The sequence below is a fragment of the Adiantum capillus-veneris genome, chromosome 9 (assembly GCF_014529385.1).
Source record: "Adiantum capillus-veneris isolate H3 chromosome 9, ASM1452938v2, whole genome shotgun sequence".
In the NCBI taxonomy this organism is placed as follows: domain Eukaryota; kingdom Viridiplantae; phylum Streptophyta; class Polypodiopsida; order Polypodiales; family Pteridaceae; genus Adiantum; species Adiantum capillus-veneris.
This window is the reverse complement of record NC_140939.1, coordinates 32,913,009-32,930,652: the sequence shown is the minus strand read 5'-3', so window position 1 is coordinate 32,930,652 and position 17,644 is coordinate 32,913,009. Positions and strand designations below refer to the sequence as shown.

At 43.7% G+C, this 17,644-nt stretch overlaps 1 protein-coding gene across 1 annotated transcript; it reads right to left on the bottom strand.

The window, feature by feature from the left end:
• Window positions 1-1,091: 1,091 nt before the first annotated feature.
• Window positions 1,092-16,829, bottom strand: LOC147450308 (ankyrin repeat protein). The gene is made up of 6 exons (XM_086519575.1): window positions 16,675-16,829; window positions 2,625-2,701; window positions 2,105-2,153; window positions 1,891-1,997; window positions 1,708-1,790; window positions 1,092-1,624 (listed from the first exon to the last, which is right to left on the bottom strand). Exons 1-6 carry the CDS (start codon window positions 16,721-16,723, stop codon window positions 1,405-1,407), a joined length of 585 nt encoding a protein of 194 aa, XP_086375701.1. The 5' UTR covers window positions 16,724-16,829; the 3' UTR covers window positions 1,092-1,404.
• Between the last annotated feature and the right edge of the window lie 815 nt (window positions 16,830-17,644).

Genomic DNA, 17,644 nt, shown 5'->3' with positions numbered 1-17,644 from the left:
TGCCCTGACAGGAACCATGGAGGAAAGACATAACTCCAACATCTTCAATATGAAAGCATAGGCGATTGCATCTAAAGAAAAATCCTTGATTTGTAGCCTCTAAAAACAACACGTACACAAGATGATTGCATCTCAAGAGAAACCCTCTCTATTCACATTGTCTAAAAGCAGCCCATAGCGACCTGTGCTCAGACAATTGCATTTATATACTATCCAACTTGTTTACATAACTGTGTCGCAACCCATTGCTGCAATAACAGCATGTATCCTATTGCCTTCAAGGCACAAGCATAGGTGATTTGCATCAAGAGAGAATCCTTTATCAGCATGTATGTGATTGCCTTTAAGATGCAAGCAAAAGTGATTGTACCTAGAGAGACACTCGCTTCGCATCCTTTGCAACTCTCACGAGTCACCCTTCCCTTGCTAAACATATCGTGCAATGAGTGAACTTCATGAGAAGACATCTTAGACAGGAACCTCATCTAGCGATGTAACACAAATGATCTTCAGTAAATGGCATGCTCCAGATGTTACCCTCGGCAGGCAACCAGCAACCTTGTATTTTTTACTCACATAAATTCGTAAACTGCCATTAGCAATTCCATCTATATCCTATGCTATTGGATTTTGACAATTTGAGCAAAGTAGATCGTTTTTGGTCACTAAGAGCAACACCGACAAATACAGATAAGACAGATTGTGAGTTTCCTATAGACAAAATCAAACTTGCATGCACCGACTTCTGCCTGAGAGAACTTGACCAAAAACAGAAGTGAAATGTAGGATTATTTGGGGTGACATGGGAGGAGCTGCCAACACAAACTGTGAGGTTCACATGTACAATTCTATATGCAAGTGGCCATCATTAAATGCTTAGCCTGCCCTCTGCTAACATGCATCACTGAACAATCATATCTCATCGTCTTTCATCCCTCAAGACAATCGCCGAACACTCAACGGAGCAGCCTTGACTCAACAATTTCATCGTGAAGCTTCTTGCGTATTTTTTATTTTTTAAGAATTGCAAATTACACAAGGATGCATTAAAAATGGACTTAAACTTCCGTTGTATAAAGAGAGGCCTCCTCTTAAGCATTATCCAAAAAAAACTAATGATTAAATATCAGATGTCTTTAAGAAACCAAGTACAAGCTGCACCATTGCGCACATAAGATTGCACATTTCGTGCGGTCCATGGAGCTTCCAGGACAATTTGTATATGATACAGAACACCCTGTGTGTGTAGATAGGGAAACCTCTTCGGGCTTCCAAAAGCACAAATCTTTTTACAAAACAGGAAAAAAAGAGAGGACATGCTTTACAACAATGCATTTCCCATTTGGGTAAAACTCGCGTTTGGTCAGATCAGCCATAACCTCTGGGATCCGTTGCTAATTTTTTTCATTCCTCATCTGAGCTTTCATATGCTAATCCCAATAAACTTCCACTCTGATTTTGAGAGATTTCCTTTGTTGCTTCCTTTGTGGGGGCCTCCCCTTTACGCCTTCTAACAGAATTATCATCAGAGCCTGAACTGTAGCCCTTCTGGCCTCTTGTCTCACTACTTGGCCGGGACTCTTCCTTTCGCTTTGGTTTGATATTCCTCAGTAATATTTGTTGTCTGTATATCACATACATAATATTTTATGTTAGCTTGATAAAATAATGATATCATTGCAATAGCAAGATGTAGCTGACATATACCTTATCCCACTACGAGGTTTTGGTTCTACGCGCAGCGGCAGGGGAGCAGATGATGCTGATGCGTCTGCTAAACTGGCTGCTTTGTGAACAAAACGTGTCAAGGACAAAACATGAAGGGCAAATACAACTCCTAGAAGCCAAAAATCAAAAAAAAAAACTGAGACTTGGAAAATAAACGGATATTCTAAATGCCGCAAAAGCCCTCTTCTCGGTGCGACGGCGAAGGCGTTCAGCATCTTCCTCAGCCTCCATTTGCTCTTTTAAGTAGAGAAGATCATCACTGTCAAGCGCTGCTTCCCCAGATTGAATGAAGACAGATTAATCAAAACCAGACATGCTCAACAACGATAACAACCATTAAAAAGCAAAAACATGACTAAAGGAAGCCAAGTGATACCCCCGCGCCCATGCAGATAACCACCACGTTCCCCAGCTACTTCCTGCATCTGTAGTGGTTAAACCCCAAGGTGCCACGCCAAAATCCCTGTCAGGGCAAGTTCTCAGAAAAACTGAATGGCAAAATATGCAGCTGTACTCCCCATAAACAAATACTCCCCAGGTAATTCAATATCTGTCATTCGTCATGCTATGTAATGGCTAAACTCTAACTGCATTCGATGCTCTGCTTATTGTCAGAAATTAGAACTAACATATGATTGAATGGATTTGTATAAGAAATCAGGCCAAACCAACACACTTATTATCTGGAGATTCTTACTCCATTAGCGAAGAAAGTCAAGCTTCAAACTTATACATGGCACCACACAATGCAATGACAAATCACAGCACAATCGACCACATAACATAAATGCCATGTCTTTCAGCTCACGACACGTACAATTCAGTTTCTTCTGAATTTAACGATGCTGAAATGAAAGGATTCACGAACAACGACTAACAAGCCCGAGCCCACTAACCTTGGCCACCATTCTTTTGAAAGCCACATCTTCATCATCCACTTTGTCTTTGACTCCTTTGCCACCCCATTTTTTGTCTGATTGAGTCAAGCAAAGCAACGTCATGATAAAGCGAATCAACCAAAATAAGTAAATTAATTTCAAAAATAACTTTCCTTTGAATAATGCTCCGATTCATAACTCACTCTTATTCTTATAGCCCTTCTAGTTTCTTTGTATCAAATTTTTACTCGTTCAGTTTCAGCCTATGTGTAAGCACATGGTCTAGTAGGTGTATCACAGAGTAATGTAAAGCAGAAGTGAGATAGTGAATGCTCAGGATGAGTTCCCAGTAAGTACTCAAGGTTCCTTTTACTTCATGAGAGAGTTCCTTTCACTTCATTAGATAGATGTGCAAAAGACTAGAGAGAGTAGACAGAGATGCTGTGAATGAAGGTTTTGTTAGTGAAGAGAGAGAGAAAACTAACACAGGATGGGATCCCCAAACCCCTCTCCAAGGGCTGATACAATCCTGGTACAATGGATCTGGATGCTGAGATGCTGATGGGATCTTGCAGAAAATGCTTGGATCTGCAAGGCTAAGGGCTGAAAATGCAAAATGCTAGGGACACTGACCGGAATATGCAAGCTGGTCATCTAGATGAATCTCTTTTCGAAGTGTTATGGTGATGTGAATGATCAGCGTATTGTGATCTTGTTTGATCCAGGCAGTATGCAAGATGTGATTAGTGATTCTCCTTATGAAGAGCGCACGGTTAGAAGCTATTCATGTGGATCCCAACGTGATCTCTGGATTTGCTCCCGGCATACAATCCTCACTCGCGCATGAATGTCATGATGTCACAGTCTCAATTCAAAAAAAAATCGGGTTTCGTCTCAAGTTAGTCGTTTCTCCTATGTCTGGATGTGAGATTATTTTTGGCATACATTGGTTTAAAAGTTTTGATCCACAAGTTAGTTGGAAAGAAAACAAACTCTCTCTCTCTCTCTCTCAAAGGTGCCTTTCCCGTGGTTATTCGCTGCGAGAAGAATATTTCATATTGTCATTAATCTCTCTCTCATGTTTTGAAAGAGGATCAAGCACGCAGTCCACTAGTCTCCCTCAGAACACAGTCACACAGTTCAAAAAAAAATCAATCATTGCATGAAAAGGAACCTCTCTGTGTCATTCTATCTCTACAGCCTGAGAAGCATTTTCTGCATGATAGAGATTCAATTGTTAGTAAGGATCATCGAGCCTTGATTAATGCTCTATGATTTGGACATTCTCTATGCGGGAGGAATACAAGAGATTTAATACACTAATGACTAACATCGCACAATTATGTGCAAGCACATATACCTAGATTGATTTCTAAGAAGAAATTTTGTTTGAGATTGAGAAGACAGAATTGAGTTAACAAATTCTCGGATAAGGAAGCCTTCGATTTGTTGGAAAGATGCAAATAACGAGTTCCTACGTGACTCGTATGATTGATGATTGGTGAAGGATACCCTCGAGGTACTAGAGGAAGGACATGAACCGGTAAGGTAAGTAATGAATCATTGAATTTTTAAGTTCTCTTTTGAGAAAGGACCAGTTCAACTCACCATTGAGCAAGATTTGAAATTTTTCAGGTTTCTCCCCGGGCAGTGTAGTTCGACCTCTACAATTGAGGACTACTGTTTATAAGTGAGGGATGTCGCTAAATTGGCTTTATCTGACAGAAAAACAATTCTGAATGAATTATTTGATTTTTAAGTAAGAGGGTTTTCTCGCTTTGGACACCAGGAAAATAATTCAAGTGAATTATTGGAAATATGCGTGAGAGGGTTTTTCTCAGTAGAGACATCCGAGTACTTTTGATGCTCACTTCATATGGGTGATAGGAAGCATCAAGACGAAGTATTCAACCATCCAAGTACAGACATCTCCAATGCGTCATAGGATGGGTGACATAGAGCATCACGAAGGAGATTGTATCGTACGTTCGATAGGAAAAGACTAGGTGATGGGTATTCCTGATGCGTCACCTAGTGGGTGACAGGGGCATCGAAAAGGAAATATTCAATAGTCAAGAGGACTTAAATGAAGATGAGTTTAGAGGAAATTTCGAGGAAAAAATAGTTGCTTTCTCAGAAAGCAAATTGCTTTCCGTGAAATCAGATGCTTTCCCACGAGAAAGTCTATGTTTGCATTGCATTTGTGCATGTGGTTGCATCCAAGGACGCCTAGGAAGTGTGGTGCACGCATTTGTTTTCAGCTTATGAGGTCTTAATGAGTTTTTGGCAGGTTCACATCATTTTTAAAAAGAGGCAACCACAGATGAAGACGGTCAGATCCACCGAAGTTTTCAGATTAAGTCCGGGAAACGCAAATTTCAGCATCTGCGTTTTCAGCGAGTCGTCGTCCCATCGCCGTCATCGCCGTCGTCACGGACATAGAGTCAGAATTCAGCAGATAAAGATTTGCAAATTTCATCGATTAGCGTTTTCAGATTTCAGCATGTCTCGTCGTCGTCGTTGTCATCGTCGTCGGCAAGTCCATTGCATTGTAGAGATTTGTGCAATCAATAGTAGACCACTCCTGTCTCCCGCCATAGCAAGTGGGACCTTTGGAGGAGGGTTTGACAAAATTCTGGTGTCGTATTCTTCCCTCTCTATCTCTCAGTCTCAGTACCTTCATTCACAGTGTCATTCACTTTGTTTGTGATCATTTGCACTCTCTCACTAAAGGAACGCTCTCCCTTCCGTAAGTAAAAGGAATCCCTGAGCACAATTCGGAGCACTCTCTTGAGGCAACATTCACTTCCGCTGCACCTTACATTGGTATCAGAGCTTTGGTAGTATTCTGTATTACTCAAGGAAAGGACCACAAGAATTTTTTTCGCTTGTTGCGGTCGCACATAACCCAAGTCCTCTTGGGCGTGTCCATTCCTAATCGTGTTTTTGAAGAGTGACAGGAAACCCAAGAAAGAAGGGCTTGTCCAACCTCCCCTTGTGCCTCTTTTCACTCATTGAGAGCGGACTGTGCACTTAGCGGCCGGCCAATCGACGTGAGGTGGGAAAAAGCAACCTTGGTGTGAGCGCAAGGCCGCCAAGGGGTGCGCCTGCGAGAAAGAGAAGAGCTCAGGTAAGAGAAGATCCTTCTCTAACACTATTAGGTGCAGCGGAATGATTGTTTGCACTTTGCTCAAGATGATTGCTCCAAACTGTGCTCAAGGTTCCTTTTAGTTCTTATGGAAGGTTGAGCCTTCCGTTCTTAATGAGAGAGTGCTATGATCACAAACAAAGTGAAAGGACTCTGTGCGTGCAAGTGTATGAGACTGAGAGATAGAGAGAGACGAGAGATACGACACCAGAGACGTTGTAAAACCCTCCTCCGAAGGCCCCACTCTCGTCGGCGAGAGTGGTCTACTTATGATTGCACAAAGTGGTTCAATGCGGATGCAATGGACTGATGCACTTTGGGACTATGCCGATGACGACGACAGTGATGAAATCTGTGATCTTCTAACTGCTGAAATTCGGGACTGTTTCAGTGGCTGAAAATGACTGTTTTGGATACGTCTTGGAGGGCTGAAAATGGGGGTCTTCTACAAGGCTTCAAGGGCTAAATCTGCTACTGTGTCTAATGCTGAAAACGCTGCTGTTCTGATGTGAAATAGGCTGAAAAACCAAAAACGCTGGCTGCCTCTCTAGCGTTAGTGAAAAACGTTGCCTGTCCGGGATCTGTTGGCGATCATGGATGAAAACGCCAGGGCCTTGTGAAGGTGCTGAAGGGATGCAAAAACGCCAGGGATCTGGAGTTGCTCGCGATGACTGCAAGGGAAAAACGCTGGGGCTGATGTGGTTGTGGGTGATAAGGGAACACCAAAACGCCAAGGTTCTAATGGGTTCTTGCTGAGAAGGTGACTGTTGAGCGGGAGCTCCTGTTGCCTCTTCTACCAAATAGTGCTAGCTTGGGTTTGCTTATATATTAACTTAGCAAAATTGCCCTACCTACTTTTGTTGGGAAGTCACTTAAAAATAATAAGTGAAAAATACCAAAAATAGGAAAAATAGGCTAAATGCACTGGAAAATTCCCCAGACTGAATCTAATGGATTCTGAAGGGAATACTAATGATCATGCTGTGTGCAACCAGAGGATATGCATCTACACTAAGTGACTGGGCATGCACGGTCTACGAATAGACTCACAAAAGTACCAGATCACTGCTAAATCTAGACTGACTGGACTGATTGAACCCTTGTCATGCTATAGCTTGTCTACGGACACATAGGGTTGGATGTGTCACGTGACATCCCCTCCTTTTCAAAGTGAGGTACTGGTACCGAACTGTATGGCGTCGAGGGAGATCGCCAATAGCATCCGGAATCCTGGAAGAGACTCTTCGCCGGCCCACTCTGAGATATGGGTCGTGCGGTACTTGAACTTCATAAAGGTCTGCAACGCTTGCTTCTTTGGGCCGCGCCGAAAGCGACAGAGTCTTCTGTGGCTCCTTCGATGCTTCAACTTCGTCTAGAGTCGTGCTTCTTTCGTCTTCAAGAATCTCCATGGCTGAAAATTCCTAAAACCATCTCCAACACAAAACCATGAACATACCCATTCCATGTAAAGTGAAGGAAAAAAATCGTGTCGTCTCTAAAGACTGTGTAGGCAATGTAGATGAACATAGAGACAGAGTGACAACCCGTTCATCAACCACATGCAAACAATGAGGTCGAATCTTTTCTGTTTGATCGAAATCAATCAACTGTGGCAAATCACAATGGAAATGCCCATGCTTGGTGCTCATACTATCATGTGCTCGTTCGGAAACTGCGTCATGCCAAGGAAGAGACATGGAATGTGACTCCGTGACATACATACTTTTCAACTTTTCATGAAAAATCCGCATACATTCGTGCTCATCCATGAGAGAAACGTGCTCAACATACAATATGTCATGCCTAGGAAAAGGGATCACATAACGATGCTGATTAAAATACAGGAAACGATCACAAATGAAACATTCGAACAATGCGTGCATATCAATCATGCTAACACATAATACTTCTTGTGATGGTTCGTTGGACCTAGGCTCGAGAGCCAAGATCGATCCTTCTTGAATGATCGAATCGTCCTGTGGGGTTCTTTGGACCTTGACTCGAAAGCCAAGATCAGTTCTTCGTGATTGATTGAATCTACAACGAGGTTAGCTTCGCTAGAAAAAGCATCCACTAACACATCATCCTTGTGAACAATCACATCATCTTCATGCAACTCATCATGCTTGTGAAAAATCACATCTTGATCATGCAAATCATCATGCTTGTCTTTATCATCCAAATCATCATGCAAATCATTGTCAATCAAATCATCATCATGCTTCACACAATCATGCAAATCCTGTGTGTCATGCTTTGGAGAAGAAGAGACTGAGAGAGTCTCCTTTCCCCAAATCTCTTGCATCTGTGCCTGAACTAGAGAATAGTCGCCAAAACTCTTTGTTGTGGTGGTCGCTCTTTTCTTTGAGGGCTTTGTTCTCGCGATCAAATTCTACTTGTCTTGCTTTGTTCTCTCGATCAAATTCTGCTTCTCTTGCTTTGGCTTCCAAGCGTGCTTGCTCGCTCTCACGCACTATGGCTACCATTCTTTCTTGGTACTAGCCCTATGGCTACCATTCTTTCTTGGTACTGGCGCTCTATGGCTGCCATGTCTTCTTCGTAGGCTTTTCTTTCTGCTTCTCGTTCGGCATCTCTTGCTTTGTCTTCTAACTTCTTGTCCATCATCCTCTTGTCGAAAGCCTCCATAGGAGTTAGTGCAATCCTTATCGTAGATGGAAAAGGGGGAGGGTCGGAAAAACCTCCTAGTGGGGAAAATTCTTCTTCGCCTCTCTCATGCTCATCACCTCCAAGCGAAGTATCCATTCCGCTTCGAGTGACGATCATTCTGAAGTCGTGGGTTCTTGTGGTCTTGGGTTCTTAAGTTCACGAGGAACTTGGGTTCTTGGGTTCTTGGGGGTCTTGAGTTCTTTAGGTTCTTGAGGTTTTCTTTCGCTTGCAAACCGCGTTCGAGAAGGATCTTTTCTCTTCACCCGAGTTCTACTCTTTTCCGCGAGCGCACCCCTTGGCGGCCTTGCGCTCACACCAAGGTTGCTTTTTCCCACCTCACGTCGATTAGCCAGCCGCTAAGTGCACAGTCCGCTCTCAATGAGGAAAAAGAGACACAAGGGGAGGCTGGACAAGCCATTCTTCCTTGGGATTCCTGTCACTCTTCAACAAAACACGATTAGGAATCGACACGCCCAAGCGAGCTTGGGTTCGTACGACCTCAACAAGCAAAAAAATTATTGTGCTTCTTGTGGTTCTTTCCTTGAGTGATACAGAACACTGTCAAAGCTCTGATACCAATGTAAGGTGCAACAGAATGATTGTTTGCGCTTTGCTCAAGATGATTGCTCCAAACTGTGCTCAAGGTTCCTTTTAGTTCTTATGGAAGGTTGAGCCTTCCGTTCTTAATGAGAGAGTGCTATGATCACAAACAAAGTGAAAGGACTCTGTGCGTGCAAGTGTATGAGACTGAGAGATAGAGAGAGACGAGAGATACGACACCAGAGACGTTGTAAAACCCTCCTCCGAAGGCCCCACTCTCGTCGACGAGAGTGGTCTACTTATGATTGCACAAAGTGGTTCAATGCGGATGCAATGGACTGATGCACTTTGGGACTATGCCGATGACGACGACAGTGATGAAATCTGTGATCTTCTAACTGCTGAAATTCGGGACTGTTTCGGTGGCTGAAAATGACTGCTTTGGATACGTCTTGGAGGGCTGAAAATGGGGGTCTTCTACAAGGCTTCAAGGGCTAAATCTACTACTGTGTCTAATGCTGAAAACGCTGCTGTTCTGATGCGAAATAGGCTGAAAAACCAAAAACGCTGGCTGCCTCTCTAGCGTTAGTGAAAAACGCTGCCTGTCCAGGATCTGCTGGCGATCATGGATGAAAACGCCAGGGCCTTGTGAAGGTGCTGAAGGGATGCAAAAACGCCAGGGATCTAGAGCTGCTGGCGATGACTGCAAGGGAAAAACGCTGGGGCTGATGTGGTTGTGGGCGATAAGGGAACACCAAAACGCCAAGGTTCTAATGGGTTCTTGCTGAGAAGGTGCCTATTGAGCGGGAGCTCCTGTTGCCTCTTCTGCCAAATAGTGCTAGCTTGGGTTTGCTTATATATTAACTTAGCAAAATTGCCCTACCTACTTTTGTTGGGAAGTCACTTAAAAATAATAAGTGAAAAATACCAAAAATAGGGAAAATAGGCTAAATGCACTGGAAAATTCCCCAGACTGAATCTGATGGATTCTGAAGGGAATACTGATGATCATGCTGTGTGCAGCCAGAGGATATGCATCTACACTAAGTGACTGGGCATGCACGGTCTATGAATAGACTCACAAAAGTGCCAGAGCACTGCTAAATCTAGACTGACTGAACCCTTGTCATGCTGTAGCTTGTCCACAGACACATAGGGCCAATTGGATGTGTCACGTGACAAACACAAATTGCAAGCTAAAGAAGAACCTTAAGACCCTCCAAAACCTCAAGACTCAAGTCCCTCAAGAACCAAGACCCACAAGAACCCAAGTTCCTCGTGAACTTAAGAACCCAAGACTTTAGTGTATGGTCATCACTCGAAGCAGAATGGATACTTCGCATGGAGGTGATGAGCATAACAGTGGCGAAGAAGAATTTCCCCCACCAGGAGGTTTTTCTGACCCTCCCCCTTCCCCATCTACGCCAAGGATTGCACCAAATCCTATGGAGGCTTTGGTCAAGTCGATGATGGACATGATGTTACACCAAGAAGTGTAATGAGTTACCTTTGAGCGTGAGCGCCAAGACAAACAGGCATCCTTGGATCGTGAAGCACGCTTGGCGGCCGAGGAACAGACAGAAAGAAAGGCAGCTAATGAGCGTGAGCGTGAGCGTGAGCGTGAGCGTGAGCGTGAGCGTGAGCGTGAGCGTGAGCGTGAGCGTGAGCGTGAGCGTGAGCGTGAGCGTGAGCGTGAGCGTGAGCAAGCGCGCTTGGCAACCAAAGAAAGAAAGCAGGCGGCCAAAGAAAGATGAGTGGCCTTGGAGTCAAAGCCTGAGGTACAGAGAGACCTACGCATACAAGAGTTGGTCACACAGGTTCTTACCTCGAAGTCCGAGCCGGCCAAAGATGTTGGTAGTTCATCAAGTGATGCAAGCCGAGATTCGGACTCCAACAACCCCGTCACCGAGAAGATCACGTTCAGTATGTATGACGGTGAGAGGATGCTACGATTATTCATTCTTGGATGCATCAATTTAATGCTTATTTTGCGACAACTAAGAAGACGAGAAATAGCAAAGTTTTGACGACAGCTATGTTCCTTGCCGGTGATGCCATTAATTGGTACCGCGCATGGCAAGAGGCACAGTTGACCGCGCACCTAGAGGAAGCCGAAGAAGGCGTGCCCCTTTCTTTCAATTGGGCTGACTTCCAAGACAAGCTCAAGGCGCGGTTTATGCCACCACAGTACCTAGCACGGCTAAAAGAGGATTGACACAACCTCAAGCAGAATGGTATGCCTGGTCATTGAGATTCTGCATCAAAGGTGCCATATCTGGCTCCCCCTTCCCCATCTACGTCAAGGATTGCACTAGTCATGTCCTTTTCTAACCGTGTTTTGTAGCTCGCCACCCAATTACACAAATCGGATGATGAGCGCGAAGAGACTTTCCTTTTTGGGTTAGACGAATATATCAAGTTTGATGTAGAAGGCTTCGACCCCGCGGATCTCAACAAGGCGGTAGCAATTGCTCTCTTCCAAGAGATGAAGCACAACAAGGGAAAGCCTAAGGAAAACAAAACCTCTCCAAGTACCACTCAGACTTCTCAAAACCCGCAGAGCGATAAGAACGGTAAGAATGGTAAGAATGGTAACTCTTCTAACCAATCTTCCTCTAGTCTCTCAGAAAAGAACTCTCCAAATGAACCTAAGGGTAAAGCTAACACAATTGCTAAACATAAGCTCACTCCATGTGAAAAGGCAGAAAAAGAAATTTAGGAGGATACATCACGTCGGAAGAACAAAGCATTTATTCTAAGGAAAGTCATTGTTATCATTGTCACATCAAGGGTCATATAAAAAGAACATGTCCTAAGCCTGACTCGAATGAATCTAAAGAATCGCAAAACCCACTTCCTCTGTCAATGCAATAAATGAGAACACGAGTGTGACCCAAGTTTCTCATGATCATCCCATTGATGAACTAAGTATTATGGTCATGTGAAGGGTCAGCGTTGTGTCATATTGTTTGACCCAGACAGTATGCATGATGTGATTAGTGACTCTTGTCGAAAGAGCCGACTTGGAGGTTAGCAAGACATCTCCTTTTGAGGTGTCGGCTTCGCTCCCGGTATGGACTCTCTCATCACGCAAAAGTGCTTTGATATTTGTTCACTATTCAACAAGCGTCCTTCCGCAGAAAATTTATAGTCTCCCCTCTTCCAAGCTGTGATATGCTTTTGCGTATTCGATGGTTTCGTGAGTATAACCCTCTCATTGATTGGGCGGAATATACGTTCACTTTCAATGCCAAAAGTGACTCTTCCATTGTCATTCGTGGGGAGCAAGTTGTTCATTCTTCATCACCCATTCCTAATGTGCAGGCAAAGATTGAAAAGACTGGAAAGAAGGAGACTCTCTTAGTCTCTTCTTTTCCAAAGCACGACACACATGATTTGCTTCATAATGATAAGCATGATGATTTGCATGATCAAGATGTGCTTACTCACAAGCATGATGATCTGTATGATCAAGATGTGATTGTTCCCAAGGATGATGGTTTGGTTGACACTTTTTCTAGTGAAGCTAACCTCATTGCAGATTCGATCAATCACAAAGAATCGATCTTGGCTCTCCAGTCGAGGTCCAAAGAACCCCCACAGGAAGTATTATGTGTTTGAATGATTAGTCAGTACGCATTGTTCGAGTGTTTCATTCGTGATGCTTTCCTGTATTTTAATCACAGTGCTTATGTGATTTCTTTACACAAGCATGCCATATGGTACGATGAACACGATTCACTCATGAATGAGCACGGATATATGCGGATTAGTCATGAAAAGATGAAATGTTTGCACCCAAGGAATTCACATTCTATGTCTCTTCCTTATGACACAGTCTCCGAAAGAGCACAGTTGATTGATTTGGATCAGAAAGACAAGTTTTGACCTCATTGTTTGAGTGTGTTTGATGAACGGTTTGGCACTCCATCTCTATGTTCATCTGTGTTGCATGCACAATCTTTTCAAAAGACTAGAATTTTTCCCGTCACTTTACATGGAATGAATATGTTCATGTGTTTGTGTTGGAAGTGATTTCAAGAATCTTCATTCTCGGAGATTCTTGAAGAAGGTAGACGCATGACTATAGACGAAGTTGAAGCATTGAAGGAGCCACAGATGACTGTCGCTTTCGGCACGGCCCAAAGAAGCAAGCGTTGCAGACCTTTATGAAGTTCAAGTATCGCATGACCCACGCATTAGAGTGGACCGACGAAGAGTCCTTTCCAAGATTCTAGACCCCTTTGGCGATCTCCCTCGACGCCATACACTTCGGTACCAGTACCTCACTTTGAAAAGGAGGGGATGTCACGTGCACATCTAACCCTATGTGTACTTGGACAAGCTACTTCATGACATGGGTTTAGTTCAATTCAATCAGCCTAGCTTAGGAAGTATTCTGGCACTTTTGTGAGTGTTCGTAGACCGTGCATGTCCAGGCACTTAAAGTAGATGCATATCCTCTGGTTGCACACAACATGATCATCACATTACTTTCAGAACCCATCGGGAGCATTTTTAAAGTGCATAGACCTATTTTTCCTATTTTAGCCATTTTTCACTTATTATTAATAAGTGACTTGTTGGGAAATTAGGTAGGGCAATTTGACAAGCGAGTATATAAGAAAACACAACACTAGCACTTTCTGGCATAAGAGGCAGCAGGGACCAGAGATCCAGAAGTGCACCTTCTCAGCAAGACCCCAGATTCAATGCCCTAACGTTTTTGCAGCAAGACACAGATTCAGCCCTAGCGTTTTTGGATAGCATTTTCGGCCTAGCGTTTTTGCAAATTTTCGACGTCTACACCTTCTCTACACCAACGTTTTCAGTTTTCAACGTATAGACTCCGCACCGCAACCCCCAACATAGTCACAAGGGAACGCATTCCGGGACGGGGAACGGGGAACGGGTCTCAAATGGATTTTTAGTGTAAAAAAGAGGGCGGGACGACAAGTGGAGACGGAAAAGTGGGGACGGGAAGCCCGAAAAAGGGAGTCCCCTGTGACTATGACCCCCAAACCTCGCAGATCTCACCTTTCCACAATAGATCCTCGCCGCACGGTCAAATCCACCGAAGTTTGCATATTCAACTCGGGAGACACAGATTTCAGCATCTGGATTTTCAGTGCGTCGTCATCGCATCGTCGCCATCACCGTCATCACCGACATAGAGTCAGAATTTAGCAGATAAAGATTTGCAGATTTCAACCATTAGAGTTTTCAGATTTCAACCCGTCTCATCGTCGTCGACATCGTCGGCAAATCCATTGCATTGTAGAGATTTGAGCAATCAATAGTAGACCACTCCCGCCATAGAGAGTGGAGCCTTAGGAGGAGGATTTGACAACATTTTGGTGTCGTATTCTTCTCTTTCTATCTCTCTCAGTAACTTCATTCACAGTGTCATTCACTTTGTTTGTGATCATTTGCACACTCTCACTAAAGGAACGGAAGGCTCTCCCTTCCGTAAGTAAAAGGAATCCTTGAGCACACTTCATAGCACTCATCTTGAGCAAAGTTCAACATTCACTTCCGCTGCACCTTACAATGAACCTCATCAAGTGGATGATTCTTCAGGTACTTCGGGCCCTTAGAGCACTTGATCGTTCTTTTCACGCACATGTCAACCTGGAGTTCACATCGGTACTCCGACTTTTCATCCATGCAGAAAACTTGTCATAATCTCTCAGACCCTCAAAAGGAGACTTGCACCCATTGGAATCTCCGTTGGTGCCCTCCATTACCTCGCTTGGATTGGAGTGTTATTCATCTTCCCGCAAAAACGTAGTCGAGAAATGTCGTCTCCGTCGGATTCACTACTAGAACCCATGTGTGCTACAGAAAAAGGATTGGATTCTCCACAAAAGAAGAATCATATCAGCTCTGATACCACTAAAACAAGCTTGGACACCCAAGCAAGAAATCAATAGTAACACACGTACAAAACAAAAACTACAACAAAACGAACTTGAAGAGAGAGAGAAGAGGAGAGCCGTGTAAGGAGAAGGCACCACATGCCAACTATAAAGAACAGACTCGAATAAACTTTTACCACGTCAAAATAACTTGAACACAAAGAGAGAGAGAGAGAGAGAGAGAGAGAATCCACGGAGACACAGAGTGGTAGAGTTCCACTCATTCGCGAGTAAAAAGAGTGTCCTCCTCTCATTAGTCTTCCTTTGACCATGACTTGCTCTCTCCCAATGATCACGTGTTGAAAGACAGAGCCTACCCCTAGAAAAAGACAATAAACTAGCTACAAAGACTCCCTATTTTATCCTTTGATTGCATCATTAGGCTGTTCTTAATACATTTATGCAGTTCCGCCTTGCTAACAAGTGTGTCTTGCATTCTATTATGTATCAATAACTAAACTTTCGACTAGATTCCTCTCCTTTAAACTTGAACATATATACCTAGATCAATCCAGGATAAGCCAGGTATAGACCCATGGTAGTCACCCACAAGAGAATATAACCATCAATCAGCCTATCAACACTACAATCTTCCTAGACATGCCCATTTTTCCATCAAAGATTGCACTCTACACCCGAGGGTCAAATCTCACCGAGTCCCCGTTTCAGGATTCAATATGTGGTCAGTTTTTTCCATACGTTTTCTATATACATATACATACCGGTATGGAAATAGGAAAAAAGTATGGTTCACTGTCCTGGGTTGAATCATACACGTCCCTAATTTAATTCATACTTTCAAATAGGGCATAATTTCAAATTTCTACAAATACGACACCACAAATCACAGATTCATATTTAAGTACACAAATTTCCAAAACTAAATTGACAAAAACAAGATTCAAGAAGCAAGTGCATCGATTTTCATAACTTGATAGTAGATACAACCAAAACATAAGTAGAGATTCATAACTTGTTGACAACCACAACGTAAGAAGTCACTGGCAGCCAACTCTCAGGGTTCAAAACTCAAAATATAGGTAGATCGACATATTCATTGGCAGCCAGCCAAGCAGCGAGTACATAGTGGAAATGAAGTACCAAAGCATAAAGTAGAGTGTAAGGTCTAAAGCTTAGGGAAAAAGGCAACCTACAAAAAACTTTGACTTTTGGGGTTTTTTAGTTTTGGCTTGGGTGAAGTATGATATCCATACCATACTTCCTTCTACACAGCGTATGGTAAGTAAGGTAGTTCAAACCATACCTGGAGAATCGTGACTTTTGGGGATTTTTTAGTTTTGGCTTGGTTGAAGTATGATATCCATATTTTACCCAACGTATGGTAAGTAGTCCTAGACAATGCTTACCAATTTTTCCAGAGTGAACAATCCCAGGAACAAAGAAGGGGAAGGGGCCAACAAAAGCAAGGAAAGAATTAACAAAGTACCGAACAGTGCATATAGACTCTCTCTCTCTCTCTCTCTCTCTCTCTCTCTCTCTCTCTCTCTCTCTCTCTCTCTCTCTCTCTCTCTCTCTCTCGTTTCCTACGATGTTAAAATCCTCCTCTCTCTCTCTCTCTCTCTCTCTCTCTCTCTCTCTCTCTCTCTCTCTCTCTCAAAATGCACTAGACACATACGCGCGCGCACACGCGGCCACTCATATCCATGCGCGAGACACATATACACACAGTCACTTGCAAACCCGTGTGCGACTACACACTGACACACACACACACACACACGCGCGCGAGCGAGAGAGAGAGAGAGAGAGAGAGAGAGAGAGAGAGAGAGAGAACCTTTAGGATCGCTGAGATTTGTGTATTCGCGAACCTCCCTGCCGGCCATGGAACGCGAGTCCTGCAGGAGAATATTGCGCACTCAATTTGTATTTGGCACAGAAACACTCTAGGTCTATTTTTTGAGGGTTTACCCACGACTCACACAACCTATAATCTAGCCCGCAAAGTCACCTTCCTAAGCCTAACATGCAAGTAGGGACTCAATTTGTATTTGGCACAGAAACACTCTAGGTCTATTTTTTGAAGGTTTACCCACGACTCACACAACCTATAATCTAACCCACAAAGTCACCTTCCTAAGCCTAACATGCAAGTATGGGGTACCCAATCATATAAAATGCAAAAATAATGTGAATCTAACTGGATGCGGCAGCGTGGCGCAGAGGAGAAGGCGGCAAGTGTAGCAAAGCGACGGGTAGAGGAAGCGCCACAGAAAAAGAGGCGGATTAGGGCTAGCCAACTGGCCTCGCGAAGCGGGGCGGGGGGATGTGCATCGGTTGTTTTCAAAATGTGTCCAGTCTTGAGCACAAAGGGCAGATCGCCAAAGTGATTCACGTCAATGGCAAATTTGTCGTCGCTGCTTCAGTTCTGTGATCGACTTCCATGCCAAAAACTCTTTTAGAACGTGAAAAGCCTTCCTTCAACGAAGGGAGTAAAAAGGGGCCGGGGGTGGTGGAAGCATCTTGGCAAGTAATGAATAAATCGCGAGATGAGCCAATAGTAGTAGGAGGCCGAAAAAAAAAGGTAGGTGATACACTTTTCAAAAAAAAAAATCGTACCGAATCTTGGCAGATACGTAGAGTCAAGTGGCGTCGTGAAGGTCCCGATTGTAGGCTGCAGCGCAGAAGGGAGGGTATCCTGATTACACCATGCAGAGGAGAGACGAGAGGAGCGCATGAGGATGTAGCATGCGAAGCTGACGAGCAGATGCGAAAGCAAAATTGTTTTTTTGTTTTCTTATACGACG